This window comes from Asterias rubens, chromosome 15, assembly GCF_902459465.1.
Source record: "Asterias rubens chromosome 15, eAstRub1.3, whole genome shotgun sequence".
NCBI classification, from domain to species: domain Eukaryota; kingdom Metazoa; phylum Echinodermata; class Asteroidea; order Forcipulatida; family Asteriidae; genus Asterias; species Asterias rubens.
In genome coordinates this window covers 7,363,941-7,382,110 of record NC_047076.1, presented here as the reverse complement: position 1 = coordinate 7,382,110, position 18,170 = coordinate 7,363,941, and the positions used below count along the sequence as shown (strand labels likewise).

Below are 18,170 nucleotides of genomic sequence, written 5' to 3'. Positions count from 1 at the left end.
CAAGTATAAGGTTTTATGTAAATAATTGTTTTGAGTAACTACCAAAAGTGACTACCAATAGTGTCCACTGCCTTTAAAGACAGGATTGGAAGAGTTGACAAAATAATCGTTGTGGAAAGTTTTATCATACTTTGAAAGCGACTGAAGTTTAGCAACATGTCCACATTCTATTATTTTGTTAACATCCTGCAAAAAGAGTCACCAAATTAGATGGTCACATGCTCGTGAAAATATCGAATGCAAATAATGTGTTTAGTTTACGTCAGAGATTCGTGCACCTTAGCTTTGTGGTTATTTTGAATTTGCAAGTACTACTTTTCCTCATGACAAAATTGAACTTGTGTATAATTTTGAAAGATGTAATCGTTGAAAAGTACTGTCACCCATTAATAAATTAATAATTATTTACCATAACTGTAAGTGAAATTGTGTCTGTTTCTGGTATATGCAGAATGAGATTTAACCGCATGGGTTTTTCAACACTGGATTCCAATAAATTCGTTGTCGTTCTGTTACCAAAGAAGGAAGTATGGACTTTAAAGGGTTATACTTTAAGCTTGAGGCAACTGAATTTCTACGTTCTCTTTATTTCGTGCCCTGTAAACGGGAAAGAAAAACAACCAAAAGTGTTTTAGCTGAGTGTTATGCGATTTGCGGCACATTCATCACCAACCGGAAGCTGTTTTGCTTTGAAAATTATATTTGTAGAATAATGTTTTGTGTGTTAGTTTAATTGCTTGATTTTTTACAAAACCTAGTAGGGTATACTTTTTGTAATTTCTAAAGGCCAGTATCCTCCTTTGATGTATCCAAACATTATGCATAATAAAAAACATGTGAAAATTTGACTCAATTGGTCCTAGAAGTTGCAAGAAAATAATGAAAGGGAAACGACATCCTTGTTCAGTAGAACTGTGTGCTATGAGATACATGAGTTGGGCCTTTTTCGGATTAAACTGTTGATGTAAAAATTACCCTTTTCTCTAAACTTCATTACTTCAAAGGGTGTCGTTTTTATCAGTGGTTACAAACAAGTAATTTTGTTTAAAGAACTACCAAAAGTATACCCTCCCTTTAAATCTATTTTTTATTTTATGTTTACCGTTCATGGCGGCCAACGACTGTACATAGTTATAAATATATATTTTTTGCAAAGTTTTTAAATGTTGAGTGATGAAATTTTATTGTAGAATAGTATTATTAAGGTCTTTATTAATATTTATTTCATGTAAAGACAGACCCCTTGCAGTGGCCGCCTCAGGTAGTGTCATACAGTGGTGTACGCGCTGCGTGCAACTCTCAGCCAATGATAGACCTTTCTAAGGCAATGTCACAACCCCGAGTTTTGCCAACTGAGGCTGGGAAAACTATGGAAAGCCATAAATGCAAAACAAAAGCACAGTTTGTACAAATATTCGAAAAATAGGGTTGAGTTTGCTAGAAACAAAACAACCAATCATGTGAGGTAATTTAGGTGATTTAAAATGTTGAATTTTGTCACATTGATCTGTTAACAAGATGTTTTGCCAACACTTCGGCCGTCCATGCTGACCAGCGCGGTTTGTTTGCCAACAAGGTCAAAAGGTCTTCATTGACACCCGTTGAGGGCACTGTTTGGGGCTGTTGACCTCATTATTATTCAAGGGGTCTTTATTGTATTTGTATATATTTTTGTTCTTCTGCTGCTGGCGGCGATGAAGGGTTGTTTTTTGTAACCCTGGCGGTGCACCATTTAGTGATGGTTTTAAATGGATTGTGTTTTCTGAGTCAAATAACCAACTTTTGCAATAGACCTCTTTGCAGATACCCATTGCGCAAGCGCTAACTATTGAATGAGGTGCATGCTGGTCTAGCTAGAGATCAAACTTGGTCGCTAGCTAGACCAGCATGCACCTCGTTCCTCGTCTGAAGCGCACGTACCGAGTATTTGCGATACGGTATATAAGCTATATTTGGCCAAGTCTCAACATGGAACTTTGAAGTTTTAAAATTGTTGTGTACATTTTTCGGCGGCTGTACAGAACATTCTGCTTTTTAACTCGCCACTAAAATGAGAACAAATTTTAACAGTTTTAACTTTAAAAAAGGTTAGGTTGTAATGTGCATGACGTAGGTTGTAATGTGCATGACGTTTGAAATGTTAAATGAAGTTCTTGTTGTAGTAAGATTTTCTTCTGGGTGCGTTTTCGCGGCTGATACCAATTACTGTTTCGGTCAATGGCCAGTGACCAACCAACGTCAAGTTCAACTGAAACAGTTTTATATTGGTTACGACCGCGAAAATGCACCCCTCTATTTGCCTACAAAATGTTACAGTGATTATGGTCAAAATGATTGTGTGTACATTCCTCTCAACTCTTAATGACTGTTGATTGTTGTGTATTAAGTTACCCATTAATATTAAGGCACTGCATACACTGGACACTATTGGTAATTGTCTCCTATACCTGGTCTATCTCAACATACATGCATAAAATAACAAACCTGTGAAAATGTGAACGAAGCTGCGAGAGAACAATGGAAGAAAAAACACCCTTGTCGCACAAGTATGTGTGCTTTCAGATGCCTTGAATTTGAGACCTTAGCCTGAGGTCTAGAATTCAATTCAAATATTTTAGTGAAAGTAAGTTACTTCAGAGTGAGCCATTTCTCACAATGTTTTATACTATCAACAGCTCTCCATTGCTTGTTACCAAGTACGTTTTTATGATAACGGTTATTTTGAGTAACTACCAATAGTGTCCAGTGCCTTTAAGTCAATTGAATCACTTCTGGTTATTGTTGGTGAATAATAATTCACGAGTCAGTTAACAAAATGAAATCACTTGTTGTCAATGGTGTGTTTATTGATTTGACGTGAGGTTGGGAGGTGAGTGTTAGTCTCGTTAAAAAATGTTATTTTTGCATCGGGACAAACAAATACGTATAATTTGTTTTACCCTTAAACCGGTGTGTATAAAAGGCAAAGGACACAATGGGAGACTTTCTGGGACGACAGAGGGCAGCAGACTTACCGGGTAAATCCATTGTTCTCAGAATTGTGCGCATGTTCAGAACTACGTAAACAATGGAAATTTACCCGGTATGTCTGCTGCCGCCTAGCGTTGGAAAGTCTCCTATTGTCACAGACCAGTCTTCTCACTTGGTATATGCCAACAAATGCATAAAATACCAAACCTGTGAAAGTTTTGATTCAATTGGTCATCAAGGCTGCAAGAAAAAAATGAGAAGAAAAACACCCCTGTTGTACAAAATTAATTGCAAGGGGTCAATACTCGTAAAAACAAACTTTAACCTTAGTGCCCGTATATGAAATTCATATTGGATGCCGTGTTGAGTGTATAATGTTGCAGAATATAATGATTTCACTCTGTAAAATTTGGACTATTCCATTGCACTCGGGATTGCCTTGTATAAATGTAGACGCCAGATTGAGTGAATTAATACTCTGCTTAAAACGCAGGGACGATAATATGCTTTCTGAGCGTTGACTCACCCGTAGATCCTTGTGTTTGAAAATGTTCACGCAGTGAACGCAAAATTAATAGACGCGGGTAAATTTACCAAACCGCATTCTGAAACTTCTTAACACGACCTATTAAACACTGTCCCCGATTATATATTTTTGTTTGAGGGTGGCATTTCTATATACTACAGACAAACAGTTGAATCCCCAATGAGGTGAAGACTCGTGGGGTGATGAAGTTGCCATAGTTAATCTCTGTCCGGGCGACCGAGGAGATGAGTGCTCATTTGGGAATCACATGGGTTTTTCAAAACTTGCTGCCTTGCTGTCAAATTGTTCCTAAAAATTATTATCTTTTAAAACCCAATTAACCCACAGTGTCACGCTAATGTGTTTTACTTGGTGCCAGAATTGAAAGCTTGTCAAGTCAGCCAAACGCAAGGTTGTTATGCCAATTATGGTGCCAATTGTGGTGCCCGAGGGTACCCCCCCCCCCCTCCCCCATCAACCCACCACATACCACCCAATGTTCCCACACTATATCCCCTCTTGTACACAAGTTAAATAGAGCTACAGGACACCCCAGGTGCTAAAATCCTCTAAATATAATTATTGGGATCCGAAGCGCACAATGAACACACCATAGAGGGATACACCATGCCGGGCCACAACGCGACCAAAATGTCGCAGAAAAGAAAATAACAACAGGCCACAATTCACCATGTTTTCTGCTAAGTTTGGCACATTTTTGGTATGACATTCGGGATATAGCTCCCAGACACTATTATACAACATGTATGATATGTGGCAGAGCCCCCCCCCCCCCAATAAAAAATGTTCCCATACTTTAATACACTTATTGCACAGAAGCAACGACCACCTATGGCTTTGCAAATAGTTCTTGGAATTCCCAGAACACAATGAAGGCTCACAAAAGACACAAAGCTACATATCCAGCACCAAATGTGCACTATATTCGGGCGGTAGAGGCGTTGGTTCGATTCCTGGTCACGACGTTTGTGAGCAGGACTGTTGTTATCGTATATAATTGCTTCGCTGTAATATGCTTCTCTATGAGTACTGGGATGTTACCAATAAATGTTTCGGTTGAATCGGCCATTATCCATTAACTGAATCAACTGCGAAAGCACATCCATGTGAGGTCAAAGATAGTCCATGTAGTTTGGTGTGCTGCAACATTGTCAGTACATGCTGTGTATGCTCGTCATTCCGTCATGGAGCTGGGTTCAAAAACTAAAACAACCGCCCAAAACGCATCCGTTTGCGAGGGCAGAGATATAGTTCATGTAAGTTCGACTGCTGCAATGTTTAATTCGTCAGTACATGCTGTGTATATTCGCCACCCCATGGAGCTGAGGTAGATGGGTTTACAGAATCATAGAGCTGGGTCCTAGCTCTATGACAGAATGAACACTGCCTGGTTACTGGAATTGTAGGCCTACGTGCAGTTCTTGCGCCATGAGCATCAACATTAACGGATATGTGAGTATATTTATACTAGTATTTTCTTCAACATTACCGGTTTTGTGAGTCTGTGAGTATATTACTATTTTCCGCTTAAAGTAGCTGTATGAGATTATACTGGTCATAGAGCTTTGGTCTGGTCGAAGTACGAGATGCGAGTCCCAGTGGGAGGTCGGACAAAACCAATCTCAGAAAAATGCCGTATCCTCACACCACTTTTTCATTGAATATGAGATAAATTAGTACCTGATTTACTCAAAATGAAATATTGAATGGAAAAGTTTCCGTATGGCGCCACCACTTTTTCATTCGATATGAAATAATATAGTATCTAATTTACCTCAATGAGATATCCCTTTTTGTAAAAATGAGTGAAAAAGTGGTGGCGCCATACGGAAAGTTATCCTATTGAATAATTCCTTTTTGGTAAAAATGAGTGAAAAAGTGGTGGCAGGATATGGAAATCTTGTCTCCGATGTCAACCATGGAGCAAACAAGGCTTTGTACCATTTTAGAACGTACAGTTGATGTGATGATGAAAAGAAAGAAACTTCATGTCAACACTTGAACATAACACTGTATAAACTGATAGGAGTTGTCAACTTTACACACCCAGGAGGTTCGATAACCAAAACGAAACTGGTTTTGCAGTCAGAGGATAAATAAAACTGCAAGGTAGGGGGGCCAACACCGATACACTGACAGAGATACAGTAAGTATCTCTGCCAGTTAAAATACGTTGCCTTGGATCGGACGAGTTGGTATATATAATAAGCGTTTGTAACCGTTTCTTATCAAATGCATATGGGTCGAAAGACGTTTTAAAAGTAGAATACAATGATCCACACAAATTTGCCTCGAAATTGCGTGGTTTTCCTTTTACTCTGCGAACTAACACGGTCGGCCATTTATGTCAAAAATTTGACTCCCGTAAATCTACTGTTGTCTGTCGATAGGTTAAGGGCACAAAAGCCTCGGCTTCGCCTTAACCTAATTGTTGTCCTACTTTAAACTTCTTAAATAACAATCTAAATCACTGTGAACTATCAATTTGTTCATATCTTAATTTGCTTAATCTTAATTTTTTGAATCTGATTGACAAACTTGGTTAAAATGTGAAAATGTAATAGTAGCAAACAAACATGTATTATGATGAAATCTCTATGCACGCAAGTTTTTCACCTGTGCCCAATTGCATATGCCGTCTACATAGACCTTTCTCACGGTGTGGCCATCTTGATTTTACTATGATTCCAACTCATTGTAACCAAACTAAGTCTGTGGACGAATAATACTTATAGTCTGGTGCCATGTTTGCGCAAAGAATGCTAGCAATCGCTACAGTGGAAACATGGAACATGACCAAAATGACGACAGCGTGATTTATTTTTAGGGCTTACCCTGTGAACAAGTCACGCTTCAAGGAAATAAATACTTTTGGTAATTCTTCTTCGGCTTCCGATAATAGCTCAGCATTTTGAGAAAGGTTTCACTTCGAAGTATTGCGGTTATGTAAAAAGATAAAGCAACAATTGTCCCTTAATCTGAAAGCGTTACTACCAGTAACGCATCTGAATTTGTGTATTCCTGATCCTATTATAATAGGAATTATTCTTCACGTCCGTGGACATTATTCGCTCCGGTTTTTCGGCGATATATCGAAAACGAGATCACCTTTTGAAAATAATTGTTTTCACATGTTAGTTTTACTGTATGAATCTACACTATGGAATCAAAACAATCAAAATGGTTAAACAGATCAAAGGTACACGCGTTGCCTTGTATTTTGTGATTTAAAGCGTTTAGTATTGAATGGTTGGAAAGAATATAACACAAATTGCCTCAAAGTTTTTAGGTGTTCCTTTCACTTATAGGTCTTTAAGGACGAAGCATACCTTTGTTTTTTTGGAACTGTTCGATTGATGTTTAAATTCAACATGAATATAAATGTACCTGTATACAAATTAAATAAACACGTGAAAATGACATTTCAAAACCCAATGTCACATTTTTAGATAGGTTTCACAGGTTAGTGTCATTGTATATCTATCATTATACAAGATTAAAACAAGCGAGCGTATACAAATGTATACTTTCCCTTTCACTTTAAAAAAAAAAAGTTGAAAAATATCGAAAACTTTAAAACCATACGCATTCGAAAAGCATTCAAAACCACAATTTCAGGAACCATGAGTTGCACATTCTCTGCTTTATTTGAACGTCAATTTCACATAGCAAAAATATGTATTTGTCTGCCTTAAAGCCATTGGACCCTTTCGGTACAGAAAAAAAACAGATTCACAGATTTACAAATAACCTACAGGGTTTACAGAAGGTAATGGTGAAAGAAATATTATTCCATGAAATGCTTTACTTTTCGAGAAAACATTCAAACAATTATCAATTCTCGTTGTCGAGAATTACGGATTTATTTTAAACACATGTCATGACACGGCGAAACGTGCGGAAACAAGGGTGGGTTTTCCCCGTTATTTTCTCCCGACTCCGATGACCGATTGAGCCTAAATTTTCACAGGTTTGTTATTTTTTATATCAGTTGTGATAAACGAAGAGTGGGCCTTTGGACAATACTGTTTACCGAAAGTGTCCAATGGCTTTTAAGTGAAAATTGAACGACGATTTCTCGGTCGAAGAACGTTGGCCGTTGCCGCCGAAGTGGTATCCTTCTTTGCCTTGTTACCTTCTAGGACCCTGGTTCATATAAGGCGCCGGGGGAGGGGGGGGGCACTGCTGGAGTTTGGTTTCCTGTCCCTATCTGACTGTGTGAGTTTTCCCTGGAATAGTTCTCTAGGGTTTTCCTTCCACTTCTAAAACTGAAACTTCTTTCGCTGTCTTCTCGCCATGACCAATGAAGAGCTGTTGATAGTTAGGCCTAAACATTGTGAGAAACGACTCCCTTTGAAATAACGCAGTGTTCGAAAAAAGAGGTAATGAAAAGCATACTAAAATCTCTCGTTACTTCATTGAAACGCCATATTAACAGATTAAGATTAGTTATATGTAAATATGTAGGGAAAGATCAAGTTGACCACTAGCAAACGTGTCCAGTGCCTTCAATACGAATGCATACAAGTGACGTCTGTTTTTTCCACAGAAACTAATAACTGTGACTATTTATTTAAATGTGGTCAAGTGAATCATGTGTTTGCAGGGAACCAGTGTTTCATATTGTCTTTTTTTTATATAAATATAATCACAACGTACTGCAAAATGTATACTGTGCTTTACTGCTAATTTCTAACCGAGAGGGGGCGCCATTGCACCATGCAACCTGTGCACTAGCCTGAACGTCTGACGTCATTTTTCGAGGCTCGTGAATAACGCCAGAGACCGGCCAAAAACCGGCGTGTGGTTTGACCTTTGACCGCTCATAGAGATACACACAAATTCTACACCAATTACCAAGCGAGTACCGAATCCACCATGCATGTCCTGTATACATACTACCACACACGTACGTGGACACACGTGCGGACGACCGAAAGTAAGCTTTCTATATCTGTGTTTTGATTGGCCAACCGAGGTGACCTCAGACCAATCAAAACAAACCCAGCTACGGTAGCTTTCAGTCACTGCATTTATCCAATGGTATCATTATACCCAAATGGAATCACTGGATCTGAATAGCTGGTACCTGTCTTTATCTACCTACACCCACAAGCCTGGGGTTCCCCTAACAAGGCTGTGGTTTGAAGTATATCAGTCTCTTGACCAAAATCTAATACTATTCCCGGACACTTAAAGGAACACGTTGCCTTGGATCGGACGAGTTGGTCTATGAAAAGCGTTTGAAACCGTGTGATATGAAATGCATAATGCAATGGTTAGAAAGTCGTTTTAAAAGTAGAACAATATACACACAAGTATCACTCAAAATTGCACGGTTTTCGTTTTACGTCCCGAACTAACACAGTCGGCCATTTTCACTTGACTCCAGTAAATTGCCGACCGTGTTAGTCGACGAGGTAAATCGATAAACTACGCAATTTCGAGACATATTTGTGTAGATCATTGTATTCTACTTTTACAACATCTTTCTAACCATATCAATTTTATATCAAACGTTGCAGAGCGCTGTTTAAGGACCAACTCGACCGATCCAAGGCAACGTGTTCCTTTAACCGCAAACTTCTGTTCAAATTGTTTGCAAGGTGGCCATTTGGAATTATTGCTTTTATTTCCCAAGAAAGTAACATCCCAGTAAACGTGTATGTTTCTGAAACCAAGTTGCTGCTAGCTTTTATGAAGAATACAAGTCTGCTGCCATCTCGCGTATCAAAACGTTTAGTGTCTTCTGCTATGATCATCATCACGTGTACCATTAAGGCGTAGGAGCTGTACAAGTCTAATTTTTTATTATAATGTGTTGTAACGCTATTCAATGAATGCCAAAAGGCACATTTTTTGTGTGCAACGTTTCACTGTATTCCCATGAAGCGATAAAGATAATATAACGGTTGTTTTTGAACACTGATCGATGGAGTTTGGAATCTAAAACACAATGATTAACAATCGCTAACACACTGATTGTTTTGGACAGCTCATCCTTGTCAACTGTGTTGAGATTTAACTACAGTTTTTTCCCACATGTGGTGAGTTGTGCTTTCGTTATGACATTGCCGTACACTTAAGAGTTACATACGATAGTGAAAGGTCGCTGGGGATACAATGTGCAGCAATGGACGTTACAGTCAAACCAGATTGCCACGTTCGCTACGAACAAATACTAGCCTTGATCGACTCGCTGGGGTGTCATCTCAGCTGGCACGAGCTGAGCCCTGTCTCTAAGGACAAAACCCGCCTCGGACGTGAGAAGGAGAACTTGGCCCTTGAGAAGTGGGACTTCTGCGATCGGCCGACTTACTACACAGCTATACGGAACCTTCAAGGGTTCATTGCTTATAACCTCGACGAGTTGGATGAAGCTCAAAGCTTCTTCGAGGGTGTGTTGGACAAAGATGGGAATAATCTAAACGCACTTGCGAATCTCGCGTACATAACCAAAGGAATCGGTAAGTTAGAAGATAACCGCCATTTTGTGGATAGACTTGTTGAGATTCTTTCGAGACCAAGCTGCTATGAGAGAGCTAGAGCTCATGCGGACAAAGCTCACGCTATCCGCTACTTCGAGCCGTTCAAGCGATGCTTAAAGTATATGAGATATATTAAACTAGCCGCCACCATCGGCAGTAAATGTGATGGACCACACCGAGCAGAGTGGTTTTTCGACTACGCCTTGGCCCTCTACCGGCGAGACCTCCAGATATTGTACTTGAGAAAGCTTCACGCCGAAACAGATGAGCCCCTGGATAACTCGGATTGTTACTCGGATGCTAAAATCAAAGAGGGGTTCATCAATGCTTGTAAACAATTCATGAATGTGGCCACGATCAGCCTTTCAGAAGATTACCAAGCTTTGTCTTGGGTCTTCCTTGGGATCCTTGTAAACCACGATCCGGAGCACCGGAGTCTTGGTGAAGTATTTCCAGAGAAGCCTGAGTACCACCTCACACCGGAGCAGTGTTTTGAGAAAGGTCTTGGTATACATCCAGAGCATGAGATTGTACTCCGTAGGGTAGGGTCAGAATATGTTAAACTGAAGAGGTTCGAAGAAGCCAAGCAGTTGCTTGATAAGTCTTTGGGCATACTCCCGTCTCGATATGGGTATCGCTATCGAGCGTTTATGTACCTTAAGATGTACGAAGAGTCTGTGGAAGACGGGAATGCTGCAGTGGATCGGCTTTACGATGCAGCTTCGGACCTACAGAATGCCTTGAAGAAGAAGGAGGCACACGCTGATATCTCAGACTTGGGCTACGTCTATTACCTCCTCGGTGACAACGATAAGGCCTCCTTCATGTTCTTGAGGGCCACGAGTAGCGAGCAGTTTATTGATTATGATTATTTTGACCAAGTGCTGGCTCATCGACGGTGGGCCGTTTGCCTGGAGAAGGCCAACGAACTTGCAGGGAGCCAACATCAACTACAGAAGGCGAAGGAGATCCGAAAGCAAATCCTAGACACAGCTCTCCAGGAAGAGCAGCTGGATGTCTTCTTCCAGCATGATTTTGAGCATTACAATACCAACGAGAAGCAGGGTTTTGTCCGCGTGCTCATGGACTATCACTTCTGGAGACCCTGTTCTAAGTTATCAGATATGGGGACATGTCTTCCCCGTGGTTCCAGTGACAGATACGCCTACGACTTCGATGTTTTTGTATGGCACACCGATACAAACAGGCGATGGGCTGTGGCGTTTGTCAATAAGCTCGAGATGGAACACAACATCAAGTGCTGCATCGGGGGCAGGGATTTCCAGCTCGGCAAGGAGATTCAAAAGAACATCTTGGACTGTCTCAGGCTGAGCCACCGGTGTGTTATAATTCTACCGGGAAGCCAGAGCTGGATGAGGTTCACCATCGCCCATGCCATACGGGAGCTATACACCAGGGAGGACGAGTTTATCTTACCGATCAAGTTAATAGATTGCCCAGTACCGGTGGAGCTTCAACATCTGACAGTCAGGGATTGCGAAGAGGGGCAGATCAAACAAGAACACTGGGATGAAATCGTGAAGTTGTGTCGACAGATATGAAACTAGTATTAAAATTATTCATTTTTTGTGGTAATGACTCATACAAAAGTAATTTTATCTCTCATGCCTAGGAAACCTGTAAACAAGGGTGCTTGCAATGTGGATCCAGGCGTAATAGGCTAAATGTCCCATAAACAGTGTTCTGGGTTCTTTTACATGCACCATACATATGGGATCTATAGATCCCATATGTATGGTGCATGTAAAAGAAGATCCCATATGTATGGTGCATGTAAAAGAACCCAAAAGACTGTTTATGGGACATTTAGCCTATATGGCTTAATGTCCCATCCGAAGGACAAAGTATTAGTATATTGCTCAAAGACACAATATTGTCAAGACAGGGACTCGACACTCACACTCTGCAACGAATTTCAAGATAAACTTTGTCTGAATTAATTATTTCGGCTATGGCTGGATAGGCTGAAAATTCATATTCTTCAACTGTTAACGCTGCTGCAAAACGGCGGTAGCTGCAGCCAAAGTCGCTTAATTCCGACACGTCTATCTGAGTCGCACAATACTAATTGAACCATCAAAATTGCTGCATTTTAAATAAGAAGATGAGAAATGTGTGTTGTATGATTACTATGTTTGATTTATTGTTGTTTTCAACACTGTGCCGTACATGACGGTCAAATGTCGCACCTAAAGCAAACAAGAAAAAAAAAAACCGTTTGTTTGTTCACATGGCTAATCCCATATGGTGATGCACATGACGTCATTTGAGTAAATGGCGCCTGTGGCAAGAGGTCAAAGGGAAGTTGTTCATTGGTTAATCAAATTCATTGGTAAACTGCTTTGTACTCAATTAAATAGTTTTAACATTATGTGACCAACTATTTTGAGATTTATTTTTTTATTTGTGTGAGGGGTGGGGTGCTAATGAATGTAGGCCGTGTGATAACCCTACTGGGGCAGGGGTGGATTTCACAAAGGTAGTCCTAACTTAGGACTAGTCCTAGGTAATGTTAAGAGATAGGACTGGTCCTTAGGACCAGTAACTCATCCTAACTTAGGACTGGTCCTATCTCATAGCATTGCCTAGGACTAGTCCTAAGTAAGGACTACCTTTGTTAAATCCACCCCTGAAGGGTTATCACAAAGCGTGCCAAAAATCGTTGACGGGCAGAAAAAGGGCGGTTTTAAATAATTTGATTGCACTAAAACTAAATAAGGTTTTGTTGTCGATGTAAGTTGTATTGTGGAGCAGGGCGCCATTGTTGTATTTTGTATTTATCAAACATGTTTGTGACATGGGAGATACGGAGGAAGAGTGCAGTCTTTAACACTGTACAATTTATTTTAGTCAAAACGACGTAAGTTGGTCATTATAGACCTTTCTTTTGCAACGTCACGCCTAAGTTTTTGCCAACCCAGGTTGGAAAACTATGGATTGCAATAAATGCCAATCAACAACAGATTGCTACTGTAAAATTCTGGTGATTTTGTTGAAAACAAAAAACTAATTTCGTGAGGTATTTTATTTATATTGAAAGTTTGCAGAAAATTTTGACAATTATTAAAACATAAATATGTGTTACGATTGAGTGTTTTACTAACATTCGGCCGATCATGCCAACCAAGTATCAAAAGAAAGGTCTATAAGACATCACTTTGACTGACTGTAAGTCAACATGATGTCTTAGCCTATTATGAACAACTTGTCGTTTTCACTAATTTATTTGTACAGTGTATTGGGCTTCATAGAAGCTTTCATCGTAGAGCAATGACAAGATGGAAGAAAGTGTGCTTTTTTGATTAGAAATAATTGTGTAGGTTAACAACAAACTTGAACTATGAACCGATAACTACGTGTAGCACTTAAATTTTTTTTTATATACTTCGTTGGGCCATTTTTACCTCTCACATTATTTTTATTTATGTTCAGTTTTCACGGCTGATGTAAATTTGAAATCTGTCTTAAAGGCAGTGGACACTATTGGTAATTACTCAAAATAATTATTAGCATAAAACCTTACTTGGTAAAGAGTAATGGGGAGAGGTTGGTAGGTAAGTATAAACATTGTGAAAAAACAGCTATCTCTGAAGTGGAGTAGTTTTCAAGAAAGAAGTAATTTTCCATGAATTTGATTTCAAGACCTCAGACTTAGAATTTGAGGTCTCGAAATCAAGCATCTGAAAGCACACAACTTCGTGTGACAAGGGTGTTTTTTCTTTCATTATTATCTCACAACTTCGATGACCAATTGAGCTCAAATTTTCACAGGTTTGATTTTTTATGCATATGTTGAGATACAGCAAGTGGGAAGACTGGTCTTTGACAATTACCAATAGTGTCCAGTGTCTTTAAAGGGATCTTAGATTGGTAAAAATAATGACTATAAAATAAGATTTAAAAACTTACTTGATTGGAGGCCTTGCAGCTGTTGATTAGTAAACAACTTTTTCAAAACTATTTTATGAAAAGATTCCCTTCGGAGTAATTTGGTTTTGAAAAACTGTTTAATCGAGTTTGGGAAACGTTTCATGCGTGAGTCGTTTCTCAGATTTCGTGGACGATTAAAACGTTCTTCATGAAAATCAAAATGTATAAGCCATTTTGAGATGTGGCGGTCACAATTCTACATCACTGTAAGGTTTGGGTAATACACCCAAACTACACATTGCACACATATTACAACCGCGTTACTTCAAAAAGGCTTAATATGTCACTGACAGTAATGTACAAACACATTCAATCAAACAACGCAATACACTGAAAATAATTTTTATTTGACAATTGTGTGTGCTTATTTTCCAAAATGTATTTTGCCATTGAATTGCGTTGAATATTATTTATTCAATGAATTATCATTTCCTACGTGTCTTAAATAACATAAGTAAACTTATCCCCTACGTTTATTTCCTTCCTGATTTAAGGTCGAATGAAAATCACAGTAAACTTTGACTGTGCTGTAATAACAAAAATAAACAATTACCTAGTCCTAAGTATGGAAACAAACTATGGTTTTGTATTCTTGGAATGCCTTGTAACTGCATGGCTTCTTTATCGGTTTCTATTTGGGACCAAAGTACAGCTTCTATACCTTATGAACGTAGAATGTGAACACAAAGCGTCTGGTCAAAGGTCAGAGAGAGCTTATTGATTTCAAATCTGAGATCGCGGTTATTTCTCTGCATCGGCCACGCAAAACGCCTCCTTAGCCAGATAGCTATCACATGCCCCAAGTCGTGCGATCGTAGGTTAAAGCCAGTGGACACTGTTGGTAATTTTCAAAGACCAGTCTTCTCACTTGCTGCCTCAACATATGCATAACATAACAAATTTGTGAAAATTTGAGCTCGATTGGTCGTCGGAGTTGCGAGATAACTATAAAGAAGAAAAAAAACACCCTTGTCACACGTTAATGTTTGCATTCAGATGCTTGATTTCGGGACCTAAAATTCTAAACTTGAAGTCTCGAAATCAAACTCATGGAACTTCTCGAAAACCACTCCACTTCAGAGGTAGCCGTTTCTCACAATGTTTTAAACTATCAAGCTCTCCCCATTACTTTTAACAAGTAAGGTTTTATGCTAATAATTATTTTGAGTAATTACCAATTCAATAGTGTCCACTGCCTTTAACGACGCAGGTATGTCCACAAGAGGGCGCTATTTAATATACTAAAAACCACAATCACAGACTTGGAAACTGATCATATTATGTTTACGAACGTTGTTCTTTTACCCTTTCGTTTTAATATAATTTCAAACAGTATTTTGAGGTTGTTTCCGACTTTTCGCTGAGCTACGACAGTCCGTGCAAACCATTGGCGCAAAGCCGTGGGCGCATTGTTTTCTTCAGCGGAGCGCTGGACACTATTACCCACAATAATTATTGTTAGCATAAACAAACTTACTTAGTAATAAGCAATTGAAAGCTGTTGATAGCATAACACATTGTTAGAAACTCACAATGCCTCCACCCTGAAGATTTCGGCCTGAAACCTCTTTTAGGCCACTTCTAAAAGTGGCGAAAGCCTGAAAGTTGCGACACAAAAATGTCGCAACTTAAGGCCGGTTTATAGTCGGTCGCGCGACGGTCGCGCGGCGGTCGCGCGATGGAAATCTTGACGCGCGATCCTAAAAAACACAGTTTATAGTCATCGTCGAGACCTCAGCGATGCTCAGCGATGCGTCGCTGAAAGGCGCTGGCGACGTCGCTACAGAGTTCAACTAATTGAACTTTGACACGATCGCTGACCTCACTTTTCATCCGTGAACCAATAGAATCGTTGGATTACCGAGAAACGATGAATATGCAAATTTATCAAGAGGCCGCTTACAAATAAAACAAAATGGACGACCGTAACTTTGTTCGCTGAGCGGTGTCCTAAAAAGTTAGTTTTTTCTTGTTTACAAGTTTACGTTCGATTTTTGGAGCTGGTAAAAGTTACGAACATGTCGACAGAAAGGAAACTGCATGGGCAATCATTACAGTAACATTGCAGTCAATGTGTGAGTATTTTAACCAGTAAAATTAACGAAAAAACGTCTACCGAGTGGGGCAGTTTTTGGTGTATGCGTAGCCGTATGCACAAAGAATACCGATCACACTAAAAACAAAATACCTTGATACAAACACACACGTACCCCCACTACTACTATTAAAATGTATTGTAATACATTGTTTTTCATCGAACAAAACTGGGTGTTACTGTATGTCATACGACAGCTTTGGTTTATGCTGCATGTTCTTGTTTTTACCCTTCTTAGCTTAATTAAACTTTCTTGAGTCGAGTTGACTTGACTGATCTCACGACTCATCACTTGACATTACTTTAACTTAGCAACAGCAGTACAACTTAGTTTTTTGATAATAAACACGAGTAGCTTGTTTTTTAACATAGCAGAAACAGTCATGTAATCCAAATTTACAATTGAACACACAGACGGTCGGACGGTATTTTGAAACATATATATATATATGTGACCCTCTCAAATACTTAGAGTCGTAAAGGATAGAGAGGCTAACGGCAAGTTGTTATCTTTACAATCGGTGCACCATTTTATTTCCTGTAGTTGTGTAAGCAGACGAAGACAAATGCATATGCTGCAAAATGTTATGTTACATAAAAGAAATTGTTCCGTTCCAACCCAAGTCAAAACATCTCTTGGTACTTTACTGCTAAGTCGTAGTAGTATTTTGGTAAACAGGTAAATGTTTATTAAAAATGCTACATACATTTGATATACTGATTTTTCCGTCCATTGTTTTGGTCTACTTAGGGTAGTACCCGTTTTGATTGTATGAAGTAATTTTACTAATTTAATTCCTGACCGCAACTCCCCCGAATAACTTTTGTCTGACTCTTGAAATGTTTTCTTCTTGTTGCCCATACCAAGACTAGAGCCCGTTTTGGAGTGAAATTGCACATTATTATTATTAATTTTTTTTCAGTTTAGTGAGAGGAACAACTAGTGTTTATAAAAAATTAAAAGGTCCCCGACAGTGGAACAAAAAACAGTGGGCTGTTTTTATAAATTTTATACTGAATATGTGGATCCCATGTTTACCGATTCTATGTTTACATGTTAAATTGTTAACTTTTGTATTTTGAACAGCATAAAATGGCAAATGCTATGGGAGATTGATGTAAACATCCCTTTGTGAAAAGGAGCAGGCCATCAGAGGTTCAGGGAAAACCAACAAGTATTGAGTTGCCAACTGATCAGCATCATATAGAAACAGGTATGATAGTTACATCCAGGGATTGCTTGATGGTTACATCCAGTGACAATGGCATTGCTTGATGGTTACATCCAGGGACAATGGCAATGCTTGATGGTTACATCCAGGGACAATGGCATTGCTTGATGGTTACATCCAGTGACAATGGCATTGCTTGATGGTTACATCCAGGGACAATGGCAATGCTTGATGGTTACATCCAGGGACAATGGCATTGCTTGATGTATTCTTGACACACAATTAGTAGAATCATATAGAAACAGTTATGATGGTTACATCCAGGGACAATGGCATTGCTTGATGTATTCTTGACACACAATTAGTAGAATCATATAGAAACAGGTATGATGGTTACATCCAGGGACAATGGCATTGCTTGATGTATTCTTGACACACAATTAGTAGAATCATATAGAAACAGGTATGATGGTTACATCCAGGGACAATGGCATTGCTTGATGTATTCTTGACACACAATTAGTAGAATCATATAGAAACAGGTATGATGGTTACATCCAGGGACAATGGCATTGCTTGATGTATTCTTGACACACAATTAGTAGAATCATATAGAAACAGGTATGATGGTTACATCCAGGGACAATGGCATTGCTTGATGTATTCTTGACACACAATTAGTAGAATCATATAGAAACAGTTATGATGGTTACATCCAGGGACAATGGCATTGCTTGATGTATTCTTGACACACAATTAGTAGAACATGCATAAAACAATTCCAAATCATACAATAATTGATTGTGTCGGTTTCAGGGCTCGAAATCAACACTGGACCACAGGCCAAGTCCAGTGGTTATAGCGTTGGGCCAGTAAACTTACGACCGTACAAGTCCAGTGGTATTGTGTTTTTTAATTTGAATAGTAACACCTCATTGCATTTTAGT

At 39.1% G+C, this 18,170-nt stretch overlaps 1 protein-coding gene across 1 annotated transcript; it reads left to right on the top strand.

Moving 5' to 3' along the window:
- Positions 1-9,336: 9,336 nt before the first annotated feature.
- On the top strand, positions 9,337-12,558 carry LOC117299998. Its single transcript, XM_033783640.1, has one exon. The coding sequence runs from the start codon at positions 9,651-9,653 to the stop codon at positions 11,565-11,567; it is 1,917 nt and encodes a 638-aa protein (XP_033639531.1). The 5' UTR covers positions 9,337-9,650; the 3' UTR covers positions 11,568-12,558.
- The last annotated feature ends 5,612 nt before the right edge of the window (positions 12,559-18,170 follow it).

What these genes read in the sequence shown, in the direction of transcription:
- LOC117299998 (XM_033783640.1), top strand. Translation starts at nt 9,651, where the DNA reads ATGGACGTTACAGTCAAACCAGATTGCCACGTTCGCTACGAACAAATA.